The 12,844-nt window shown below is 41.3% G+C and overlaps 1 protein-coding gene across 1 annotated transcript in view; it reads left to right on the top strand.

The window, feature by feature from the left end:
- Positions 1-2,425: 2,425 nt before the first annotated feature.
- The window catches only part of LOC122936200, a 59,357-nt gene continuing 48,938 nt past the window's right edge, over positions 2,426-12,844 (top strand). Inside the window, exons 1-3 of the mRNA XM_044292291.1 lie at positions 2,426-2,520; positions 4,365-4,497; positions 8,712-8,893. Of these exons, the coding sequence (XP_044148226.1) occupies positions 2,481-2,520; positions 4,365-4,497; positions 8,712-8,893 (355 nt within the window). The 5' untranslated portion in view covers positions 2,426-2,480. The remainder of the gene's footprint in view (positions 2,521-4,364; positions 4,498-8,711; positions 8,894-12,844) is intronic.

Here is a 12,844-nt window from a genome sequence, read left to right as displayed (position 1 = left end):
ACTTTAAAAGAGTTTGAAAAAAAAAAGTAAAAAAAAGTTTCAAAATACATAACCAATGAAAAAAAATACACATCTTGGGCATCGCTGCATGGAAAAACACCTGTACTATCAAAATATAAAAATATTTATCCCATACAGCAAATGGCATAATGGAAAAAAATGTAAAGGTTTCCCACCAAATATCCCCACAAAAAAATGAGCCCTCATACAGCTCTGTACACATAACTACCAAAAATGTTTTAGGGGTCAGAATATGGCGGTGAAAAGAAAATAATTTTTTTTCCGTATTAACACACAAGAAAAACTATACAAGTGTGGTATCATTGTAATTGTGCTGAGCTGGAGAATGAAGGTAACAGGTCAATTTTACCGCATAGGGAACTCTGTAAGAAACTAAATATAACAAGGATAAAACTGTGTTAGAATTGCAGATTTTCTTCCAATTCAAGTCATTTGGAATTTGTTTTTGCAGCTCCCTACTACATCAAATGCAATATTAAATAGTGCAATTGGAAAGTACAACTTGTCCCGCAAAAAATAATGTGAATGGAAAAATAAAAAAGTTATGGCTCTGGGAAGGCTGGGAGTGAAAAATGAAAATGCAAAAACGGAAAATCACAAGGTCCTCTAAGGGTTAAGTTAGCTACATATAATACGACAGGGACCTTACTCAAATGTTTTAACCAGAGGCCTCCGCAATCTCTTATCCGGCCCTGGCTTTGGGCACTATGGTTGTAGGGTACAATGACCAGTACAATATGCACCCAACAGATGTGGTTACTATGTTTGGTTTCTGAACAATATAATATCAGCAAAATCACTTGTATTATGTGTATATTATAGCTGATGATTTAAATGTACCATAGACAATTGTATGGTGAACCTAGGATAAAGCTAGCCATACACATTAGATATATTTTGGCTAAATCTGCCGATGTCGTCAGGCTTGGAGGACCATCTAATTTGAATGGAGACCTTCCATCTCTTATCTGACTACAGATGTCAGGGGCGATAAGGAATGGGCCATTTAGGTGCCTGATGCTTTTGTTCTCAGGGAAATAAGTCTATGCCATTGGTGTCTTGTAGTGGCTTTCTCCCCTCTCCTATTCACAATACATGCATATAAAACCTGGCGGGTGTATGACTGTTTTTTCCACAGTTCTCATGTTTATAACCAGCCTTACTATATATATATATATATCTTAGTGCTGTCTTATTAACTGTGGCAGATGGTATTATGCTGTTCAGCTTATTTATACACACAGTATATGCACTGCAGTTGGAGATATACACTACTCATGTGTAGGGCAGTTGCTTACTGACTTGACACACCTGCCCACACTGTAACACCACCACCTCCAAAGGCTTGTCTGGTGACAACAGTGGATGATGCATAGCGCTCTCCTTGACGTCTCCAACATCTTGGGCGACCATAATTTCTGCTCAAGGTGAATCGACTTTCATCAGTGAATAGCACGGAGGCCCACTAATCCATCGTCCAGCGTAGGTGCTCCCTGGCCCATGCAAGAACATGATGTCTGTGGTCTGCTACCCTTGCAGGTCGTTTACTACACAGACCACGCTGACGTAAATGGTTTTGAATTGTCTGACGTGACACTTGAGTGCCTCTCACCTCCCTTAAATGTGCCTGGAGTTGTGTGGCATTCAATATCTGGTTCCATAGGGCACTGTTCACAATGAAGTGGTCATCAGTGTGGGATGTGGCCAAAGGATGACCACTTCTATGCTTTTCTATGACTTTTCCAGTCTCTCTGTATCTCTATTACAACCTGCTGATGACACTCTGTGCCACTCTAAGCTCAGTGGCATCTGAGAACATCTTGATGGAAGCCTCGCAAATGGCAAGGTACTGTTGATCAATTCTTAGGTGTCGTCTTGGCCTCATGATGTGAAAATGTGAATCAGGAAATGTATTGGGCGATTGGATCAAACACCTGTGGTGATTTTTATCATTAAGCTCCTTGTTAAAGAACAGCAAGTTGTGCAAAAAGTACTGAAGCATTAAACAGTTGGACATGTGCACTCAAAAGTTTAGAGAATATTACATTAAGATCACCTGTAAAGGTAAGAGTGTATTTTAAGTTCATCCTAAAATTTCACCCACAAACCAAATATCCCTAACTTATTGTGAGCAGTGTATCTCCTCCAAGATTATATACATTGTGTTCTAAAGATTATATGATAGAGGGATCTAGAGAAAAGGTGCCTGCCTCATAATAATTGCACTGAAAGTATTGCAATAGAATAGAAGCAGATCAAGAATTATCCACATCTTTAAAAAGGAAAATAAAAACATAGCTACTGTCATCCAAAAACAAAGCCACACCTATGTTTTGGTTTGTGCCTGGTACTACAGCTCAGCTTGATTTAAGTTATTTAAATTATGTTCCTATGCTAACTGAGAGAGAAGTCAAATTGCCATGCAAAACCTCTGAGAGCAAACTTTCACTACCAGCAGGATGGTTCTGCTCCTGAAACTGTGCATGTGGAGCTGTTGGTGTAAGTATTATTTTTCTATTAATCTATTTATTGTCATTTTTTTACAGAAATCAAATAGTCTTTTATTCTCTGTTTGGGGTTTCTTTCTACCCACAAGTTCTCCTGCACTGTATCTGCCTGAATAATAACTGATGGGATCAGAATAATCTTTCCTAAACATAATTTTCCTCTAGAGAACAATTTCCTTTTGATAACATTGAAACATTAGGTTTTACTAAGTCCACTGTATTTGTACATGTAAATCTGAATCTATAATTGATATGTTCTGCATTGTCTTTTACATCTGCCACTTTAATCTCGTGATTTGGGTGTGCATCTTAAGTGGCTTTGTGGCTCTGTAACAATTAGTGGGTCTGTGATCTGTATAAGGTTACATCTTATCGAATAAGGTGACATACAGTTAACCTGTAGTGCTGAATATTGCAGACTTGTAGCTAGACAAAACTGAAATAACCTGTTTAATTAATGCAATTACATTTTTACGTATTATTCCCATTTATAGTATAATTTATTTTAAGAAAATATTATTGCTGCATACATTTTTAACATTTGTACACACAAAAATACCCCCTCTTCCATAAAGCGACCCTCTGATCAACAATAAAAGTTTCGCAATAATGCATAGTTAAAATATATTATGCCCTCCTTTTTCATTTCTGGTGGGATTCCTCTGATTCCCAGTCTCCTCTTCTTTTATATGAAATGGCCTCTAGCCTCTTAAATTACTCTCTGCGCACACTGTGTTTTCATAGTCTAAAAAACTCCCCCCAAAAATGCATGTAAAAAAAAAGCCTTTAAGGATGCGTCCTATTTTAGACTTCAGGACGTTGCATTTTTTTTTTAAAAAGGGCTCATGCTTTCTTTCCATGTCCGTTCCGTTTTTTTGCGGACCGTATGTGGAACTATTCACTTAAAACTGAAGTATGTCCATATGTCTATATTTCTGTTCCGGAAAAAAATTGAATATGTACTATTATTGTCTGCATTACGGACAAGGATTGTACTGTTCTATGAAGGGCCACAAACTACATATGTGCATGAGCCCTTATTGTCCGCATTACAGACAAGGATAGTACTGTTCTATGAAGGGCCAGCTGTTCCGTTCCACAAAATACAGAATGCACACGGATGTCATCCATATTTTTTGCGGATCCGTTTTTGCTGACTGCTAAATACATACAGTTGTGAGCATGAGCCCTAACTGTTACTTTTTTTTTGGGTGTGTCTTGAAAAACAGCAGTTCATTATTTTGTGGGTTTTGTTTGGATAGGTTCACTGTGTTCTATTAGTGACATGATAACTTTGTTGTATGAATTAGTATCATTATGCCATAATATTATTACACCATACATATAATTTTTCATGTTTTTATACTTTTGCACAAAAAATGACTCATTAATTAGTTTTTTTATTGTTGCATTGAAAGGTTCATTTTATTTTTCCATTAACTGTGCTGTAAGATAGCTTATTCTTTGTGGGGAAAGTTGTCATTTTCATTGGTGCCATTTTGAGGTACATATGAATTTTTGATGACTTTTTATTGTTTTTTGTGAGGTTTATTTTTTATGATCTTCACTGTGTGCAAAATGTGATCACAATATTGTATGGGTCATTAAAGATGTGACCGTACCAATTATGTATTTTTTTATTATTATTTTACTAGGAACTTGAAAGTGCAATCCTCTGATCACTAATATAATACACTGTTCTAGATTTGTCCAGAAAAGAGAAAATATCAGTTTAGCAAGCATGAGAGAAGTTCTATGTGTGACTGTATAAATAGTATTAAGTGACATTGCGGCAAAAGAACAATTTTTTGAACTTTTTTTTATTTGTCTTTGTAGATGTGTCCTCTGTACACATGACATTGGATGTTGTAAAGGTGTTTTTCCGTTCTGTAAACTTCTGCACAATATTGCATTGGGAAACAACATGTGATGGCCAACCTACCTGCACATATGAGGTCAAGTACAAAGTGTAAGTATCTTATTTGCATATATTGCACTCAAGAGTATGGCATGGTTTGTATTATTTTCAACAGTCTGCTATGATAAGATGTGATATTTCCTGCAGCTCTGTTGCTGGCAAAGTAAACCTAGACATCTGCTTCCAGCCCCATGCACTCTATACTCTCAGGCGCTGGTGGCTGCCTAAAACAGACGATTTGTGGGGTTCCAGGTGTCGGACATCTACTGATCTGATATTGATGACTATGGGCAGACTATGAACTGAAAGCGGCCCTGGAAAAAAAACTTAAAGTGGCCCTTTGTTGTAGGCGAGTCCAAATCAACAGAAGATGGGGCAACACAAGTAGGCAGGAATGAAAGAAGTACCGTATTTTTCGCCCCCCATAAAACGCACTTTCCCCCCCAAAAGTGTGTATGGGGGGAATGGCAGTGCGTCTTATGGGACATATGAATACTGCTGTGAGAGGAGGGTACCTGTGTATTAGAGGACACTGTTATGGGGGGATCTGTGGATGAAACATATATAGCATAAGATGCTATATATGTGTCATCCACAGATCCCCCCCATAACAGTGCCATCCACAGATCCCCCTCCCCATACCCCATAACAATGCCATCCACAGATCCCCCTCCCCATACCCCATAACAATGCCATCCACAGATCCCCCTCCCCATAACAGTGCCATCCACAGATCCACCTCCCCATAACAGTGCCATCCACAGATCCCCCTCCCATAACAGTGCCATCCACAGAACCCCCTCCCCATAACAGTGCCATCCACAGATCCACCATAACACTGCCATCCACAGATCCCCCTCCCCATAACAGTGTCATCCACAGATCCCCCATAACAGTGCCATCCACAGATCTCCTCCATAACAGTGTCATCCACAGATCCTCTACAATAGTGTCATCCACAGACCACCATTAGTTCAAAACCCACCAAAAGCACACCTTTTGGTTAAAAAAAAGTTTTTTTCTTATTTTCCTGCTCGAAAAATATGGGTAGGTTGGGCCTGCAATACTATAGTGCAGCACAAAATACTAACGTAATACCTTAATAAAAGCAAATGCCCCAGTGCAGCACAATATAGTGCCTCAACAGAAGGAAAATGCCACAGTGCAGCACAAAATATTTCCTCAACAGAAGGAAATGCCACAGTGCAGCACAAAATACTGCCTCAGCAGAAGGAAATGCCACAGTGCAGCACAAAATACTGCCTCAGCAGACAGTACAATATACTGCCTCAACAGATACAAGTGCCACAGTGCAACACAAAATACTGCCTTAACAGAAGCAAGTGCCACAGTGCAGCACAATATACTGCCTCAAAAGAAGCAAATGACACAGTGCTGCACAAAACACTACAGCTCTCACCACAGTAGTCAACGGTATCAGTGTCGGACTGGGTGCCTAGGGCCCACCAGAAAATTTAATTCTGGGGGCCCACTGTACAGCTACATGCAAATACTCCCTGCTTACACAGTGCCAGGCAGCAAAAAGATGCTCAAAATAATTGATTGTGAGGGATTACTGCAACAAATTCAAGAAGGCAGGTCATGGGAAAAGAAAGTACCGTCTGGCCTGCCTCTGTACCTAGAAGTCATCTTAGCCTCACAATGCATCTATAATAATAAACTGGGTAGCTTGTTAAATAATCTACCCAGTTGTTTGCATAGGCTAGTTGAAATGCTGTGCTGGGGGGAATTGGCGGCCAACTCTGTCAGTTGGATGGTGATACAGTTGAGTTCAAGAGGGCACTTGCGGTTGCTGGCCAGGTACATAAGTACTTGATGTTTCTAGCATTAATTAATGCTGAAAGCATCACATCATTATGGCCAGGTCGCCAGCCGTGAGGATGGTTCGGGCGGCCTCCTGAGCATCAGCCCACCTGGAAATTTTCCTGTAGAGTCTATGGCCAGTCCACCCCTGTTGATGACCTGTACTGAGAATTGGTCATCATTGGTCACAAGTCCCGGTAAACCATCTTTAATCTCTTGATATTCAACTCTAGGAACTTCTTTCTTATATCTCATTGCAAACTGAGAAGTTTGACAGCTTTTGATGTTTTTTTTTCACGGAAAATACTTTTATTATTTTATTGCTTGGTATCACAGCTCAGCCCTATTCACTTCAATGGGGCTTAGCCCGATACCAAGCACAGCTGCTATACAATGTACGGTGCTGTGCTTGGCAAGCACAGAGAAGACTGCCGCGCTAACAAGAGCACTGATTCCTTCTCCAACAGCTGATCGATGAAGCAAAGCATTCAAAGCCAAATTTGGTCCAACGTTTAGGATTCGCAATGAATTTGAATTTCCTCGTGCTTTGTGGTAACAAATAAATTTTTCCTAAAATGGCGGCTGCACATGTTACAAAGTGAAAGTAAGAAGCCTGAGAAAGCGAGATCATCCATAATGCCATGCAGCTATCCAGTCCACAGATAGCCATACCCTGTGATGTCACAGCCCTACAAAACCCTCATCACTGGCCATCTCCGCCATTGTCCTGTATGCTGGCCCTAGGGAGAGATGTGACAAGTGCTCATGTGCTAAGGACAGTGTTGCTAAAAATGATAAAAACAAGGAATTTTGGAGAGGAAGAGTGCAGAGAGACATATTCTGCGTCAGTTTTATTTATTTATTCCTACATTTAGTTTTATTTATTCCTACCCCAGCGGAAGAGCTGGCATCTGGGCAGAGTGCAGTCATCCTCTGCCCACCAAGTACCTACAGCTCCAAGCTAGAGAACACCAATGAAGCAAGGAGTAGCAGATGCCCACTCAACAGCTGGGGACGTACAGAACAGAGCCAGGCCCCAAAATTCAAGAGGTCCAGTATTTGGTGGCGGGTGGACTGCCAGACTAACTCAGGTACCGACCGGCGTGGGGTCAGGTACCTGGTTAGTCTTCCCTGGGATGGGGAGATGTGTGGCGAAACCAACCTCGCCACTGGGTTTTGGAGGGGCCTGGTTGCTAGCCTCTTGCCCCAGGATTATGGCCCATACTAACTTTGAAGGAAAAGACAGACCGGCCGCACAGCTTAAATCTATGGAACTGTTTTGGGCAGGAAAACCATGCTTGCGGCCGGCTAAATGTGACTTCCATGGAATTTGGGGACCCCTGCTCGGATCTGGGTGATTTTTGAATATGTTGTTCACCCAGATCAGAGCTATCCATGGATGTAGCTCATTATGCTTGGCAATTGTATTTTGTTGATTGCGTCTCAGACAATGCCAGTGTGTTAGTTAATTGCGTCTCAGACAATGCCAGTGTGTTAGTTAATTGCGTCAAAGACAATGCTCATTGTATTTTGTTGATTGCGTTACGGGGGCTTTGTGTACAATTGCTGGGAAGGTGTCAATACTGTAAATGCATGTGATTGGCTGTTTTTACAAAACCCTGTGGGTGGTAACCTTGTTGGAAGATGTGTATAAATCAATGCTGTGTGTTCAAATAAAGAGTTCCTGTTTTTACCCTTTACCAAGTTGAGGCTGGTGTTTGGGTAACTGATCGACACTGGGGGATTGCTATACGCTGAAGATTTGCTATACTCCCCTGGCATAACTACTAGCTCTTGTTAGAGCTGTTCCTGCTCTCTGGATGTAGGAGAGGTTCACCCATTGAGCCTGGAGCCTTGTCGTAGGTCCAGGGTGGGTAGGAGACGGTGAGACCTCAACCAAGCTTCGGCGGTTCGTGGGGTCTACAGTGCGTACGGCGTCAAGTGGAGTGCTTGGAGTCCTCAGAAAGCACTAGGAGCATCTATCGACGGAGGTACCCGGTCGGGGTGCCAGGAGATCCGTTATACTACCCTTCAAGGAGATGTCCAGCCATATTGTCTAAAGAGCGCTTGGTAATAATCTGTTAGGGCAAGATGTTTTATATATTATTCGGCACTCGCACAGGCTATATTATTCGGCACTCGCTCTTCTGCTCGCATCCCGACCAGATGTGTGCGCTTTTTTCCTGTTCAGCTAGATTTACTCTAATGCAGATGAACAGGAAAAAAAATGCGGCAACGTATAGTTTCCATTACGGATCCATTCAGTACAGTAAAAGGTTACATTTAAACAAATGTTCTTCTGGTATTTCTTAGCATAGCAGCAGGCACATTGAAAGAAAGCCTGCCACTGTATTCATGTTTCAGAGGAACTTAAATATCTCAACAAATGTCATATTATTTACGATTATAAGTAATGTTTCCATTATTACCATAATTTCCAGGTATGGAGATGGGTGGCAGCAGAAAACAGATTGTGACAGAACAAAGAACTTCTGCAACATGACAGCAGAAATGTTGATGAAAGAGAATGTAGATGAAAAGATATTTGCCAAGGTGATAGTGAGGGCAAAAAATGCTAAATCTTCGTGGAAAATAAGTAAAGAATTTAAGCCCATAGAAGACAGTAAGTTGATGAGATCTTGTTATTTTTCAAGTGTGATAAGTAACACCAGTATTTAATTCAGTCTATGTTTATTAAAGGGGTCGTCTCATCTCCATAATTGGATGCCATCCTGTAGAAATACATTACATTTTCAGAAGTGCCTAGTTTTCCTGTTAGGCCTCCCCTTCCCCCTCTTTATTTACTGCTCGTTTTACTGCTCGTTTATTGCTCGTTGCGATCCAGCAGCGGTGGCAGCGCATGCGAGGTATGATCTTTTTTTAGTCTAATGGCCAGGCGGGAGTGCGCATAAGTGCACAAGCGTTGTAGTTCCTGGTCTGGCCACTGGAGCCTTTCTGTCCTGGAACGCACAGCAAAAGCAGCTGCTGGCCTCAGAAAAGCTATTCAAAAGCTGTAAGACATTGGAAGCACGCACACGCAGGCAAGCGGCACTATGACATCACTACAGTGCTGCTTGCCTGTCAGTCAAGCAAAAGGCCCCCCCCCCCCCCCCCCCGCACTCAGCAAACATGACGTTGAGTGATCTAGCGCTGCTGAAGAGGTAAAAGAAGGAGATGAGATAATTTCCCTTTGTCCCTTTAAATTGCATGTGGTGAACTACAATATGAAAATGTACTGGGGAATATTACATAAATAATGATTTTCCATCATTATGTACTGTCATTATACGAACAACTATTAATAATATACAGAACGTATCCCACGATTATGCAGAAATAGCACTACTCATCTATTCATGCAGAAGCTATCGGTCACAGATCACTTTTGCAGATTTTGCCTTCTCCTGTGTCTCCATACCACTGACATACAGAGGTTCTTCAGCAGCTGCAGCATGTATTATACATCTTTGGGCCCAGCTGTTGTACGGCAACCTCACATAAAAGTGCCTTTATTATTTCCTCTAAACCCCTTCTTATTGTATTATTTTATTGTATTACTGTTAGTTTGCTTCATTCCATCTTTTGTAACCATAACTCAAACATAACAGTCCAGGCCTAACATCGAAGAGTCCATCTTGTTTATAGAACACATACAGTTGTGTTCAAAATAATAGCAGTCAGACATCACATACCTGAGAAAAGCAATACAACAAAAGTCAGTCCTGTGTCCCAATAAGGGCAGATACTTGCGCTGCTGCAGGCTCCGGAGTAGTGTGGTAGGTATTCACACTCAATGCAAATAATAAAAAGTTTGGAGCCGCACTGCTCTAGACTAGGTTCCCCGGTCACTGATGGATGGTATTGGGCTCCACAAGCCTTTTCTTTATCACCCCAGCAGGGTCCGATCTTCCAAACACAGTAGCCTCTATGAGGTTCAAAAGGATAGGCAAAAATAGTGAAGTACCCTTTATCAGATGGTTTAAAAAGGTTTTAATCTACTCACAAGAGAGTTGTTCAACAAAGGCATATAGTAATTTCACTTTAAAACGTCTCGTTCCTGCCCGACCCGGGTTTCGCTGCCTCGCTTCTTCAGGGGCGAACTCAAGAAGCGAGGCAGCGAAACCCGGGTCGGGCAGGAACGAGACGTTTTAAAGTGAAATTACTATATGCATTTGTTGAACAACTCTCTTGTGAGTAGATTAAAACCTTTTTAAACCATCTGATAAAGGGTACTTCACTATTTTTGCCTATCCTTTTGAACCTCATAGAGGCTACTGTGTTTGGAAGATCGGACCCTGCTGGGGTGATAAAGAAAAGGCTTGTGGAGCCCAATACCATCCATCAGTGACCGGGGAACCTAGTCTAGAGCAGCGCGGCTCCAGACATCACATACCTGATCAATCACTGTTATATTTCTACATGTCAAATAATTTACTAGCAGGTGTAGTAGAGTAATAGAAATCCAACAGACCCAACAGTCATGACATGCATGCTGCTGATTCTGTGTAATTGAATCACTAATTAAAAAGGGGCATGCTCAAAATAATAGCAGTGTGGAGTTCAATAAGTGAGGTAATTCATTCTTTGAAAAACAGGTGGCAATTATTGCCTTATTTAAGGACGGAAGGTAGCAAATGTTGTACATGCTGGTTACAGTGCATTGCTCTCTGAAATTCTGAGGAAAATGGGTCGTTCCAGACATTGTTTAGAAGAACAGTTTACCTTGATTAAAAAGTTGATTGGAGAAGGGAAAACATATAAAGAAGTGCAGAAAACGATAGGCTGCTCAGCTAAAATGATTGCAAATGCTTTAAATTGGCAACCAAAACCTGAAAGATGTGGAAGAAAGCGAAAAAACTACCATTCAAATGGATAGAAGAATAGCCAAAATGGCAAGGACTCAGCCAACAATCAGCTCCAGGAAGATCAAAGATGGTCTAAAGTTACCTGTGAGTTCTGTTACAATTAGAAGACGCCTATGTGAAGCCAAGCTATCTGCAAGAAGCCCCCGCAAAGTCCCACTGTTGAAAAAAAGACATGTGCTAGAGAGCTTACAATTTGCCAAAGAGCACATTGACTGGCCTAAAGAGAAATGGTGCAACATTTTGTGGACTGATGAAAGTAAGATTGTTCTTTTTGAGTCTAGTGGCTGGAGACAGTTTGTCAGACGACCCCCAAACACTGAATTCAAGCCACAGTACACTGTGAAGACAGTGACGCATGGTGGCGCAAGCATCATGATATGGGGATGTTTCTCATACTACGGTGTTGGGCCTATTTATTGCATACTCGGGATCATGGATCAGTTTGAATACATCAGAATACTTGGAGGTCATGCTGTCTTATGCTGAAGAGGAAATGCCCTTGAAATGGGTGCTCCAACAATGACCCCAAACACACAAGTAAACGTGCAACATCTTGGTTCCAGACCAACAAGATTGACCTTATGGAGTGGCCAGCCCAATCCCCGGATCTTAATCCAATAGAAAACTTGTGGGGTGACATAAAAAATGCAGTTTCTGAGACAAAACCAAGAAATAGAGAAGAACTGTGGAATGTAGTCCAATCATCCTGGGCTGGAATACCTGTCCACAGGTGCCAGAAGTTGGTTGACTCCATGCAACACAGATGTACAGCAGTTCTCAGAAACACTGGTTATACAACTAAATATTAGTTAAGTGATTTAAAGTAAAGTAAAATCTTCAAACATTTTTCAATTTATATAGTGAATGTTTGAGTTTGTAAAGAAGAATACAAACACTGCTATTTTTTTTAACAGTCTAATAATCACTTTTCTTAATTTTTTTTTAGAGAAACAACACAAATTTGATAAATTTTTCTTCATGTTTTGATTTGGAATAGAATGTGTAGTGTTCCCAATGCATTAATGGAAATAAAAGTTATTAGAAAGATTTTGAGCTTTATTCACACTGCTATTATTTTGAACACAACTGTATCTTATAAAAATGATGAGATGGATAGATGTCACCCTCATAGCTGTGGAGAGATGTACAGCTCTCCAATATTCTTCTTTATACCCAAACAGTTGCTGAGCAGACACAGAAGACTAACATTCTTAAAGGGAATCTGTTACTAGCATATTAGCAACATTTTTTTTTTTATGAATCCATGTGTAATAAAGTACCTTATTTCCCTATGTCTTGTTCTTTTTATTCTGTGTCTTGTCATTTCTTCAAAAAAACGCTTTTTATGATATGCAAATAAAGCTGTAAAGAGCCCAGAGGGGTGTTATTCTTTGTCCACGGTGCCCAGGAACGCCCCTCTGAAGTGCGCCTCCGAAATCACGCGCAGGCACAGTGTCGGCGATTGCCTGCGCCTGCGCGATGATAAGACGACTGAGGGCAACAGCTTCCAGCTGGCTGAGGAAACAGAGAACACGTCACTGGGATCGGCGCATGCCCAGTGACGCTGTTGAAGCTGTTGCCCTCAGTCGTCTTATCATCGCGCAGGCGGATTTCGGATGCGGGCGAGAGGAGGATCGGGGGTGTTTGCCGCAGAGCGCGGCGCTGAGGGGGGGAGCACTTAGCCTCGCCTCTGGGAGGTGATTTAGGCG

The sequence above is a fragment of the Bufo gargarizans genome, chromosome 4, assembly GCF_014858855.1.
Source record: "Bufo gargarizans isolate SCDJY-AF-19 chromosome 4, ASM1485885v1, whole genome shotgun sequence".
Classification (NCBI taxonomy): Eukaryota; Metazoa; Chordata; class Amphibia; order Anura; family Bufonidae; genus Bufo; species Bufo gargarizans.
Note: the sequence above shows the minus strand (reverse complement) of the source record. Positions and strands in the feature narration are given on the sequence as shown.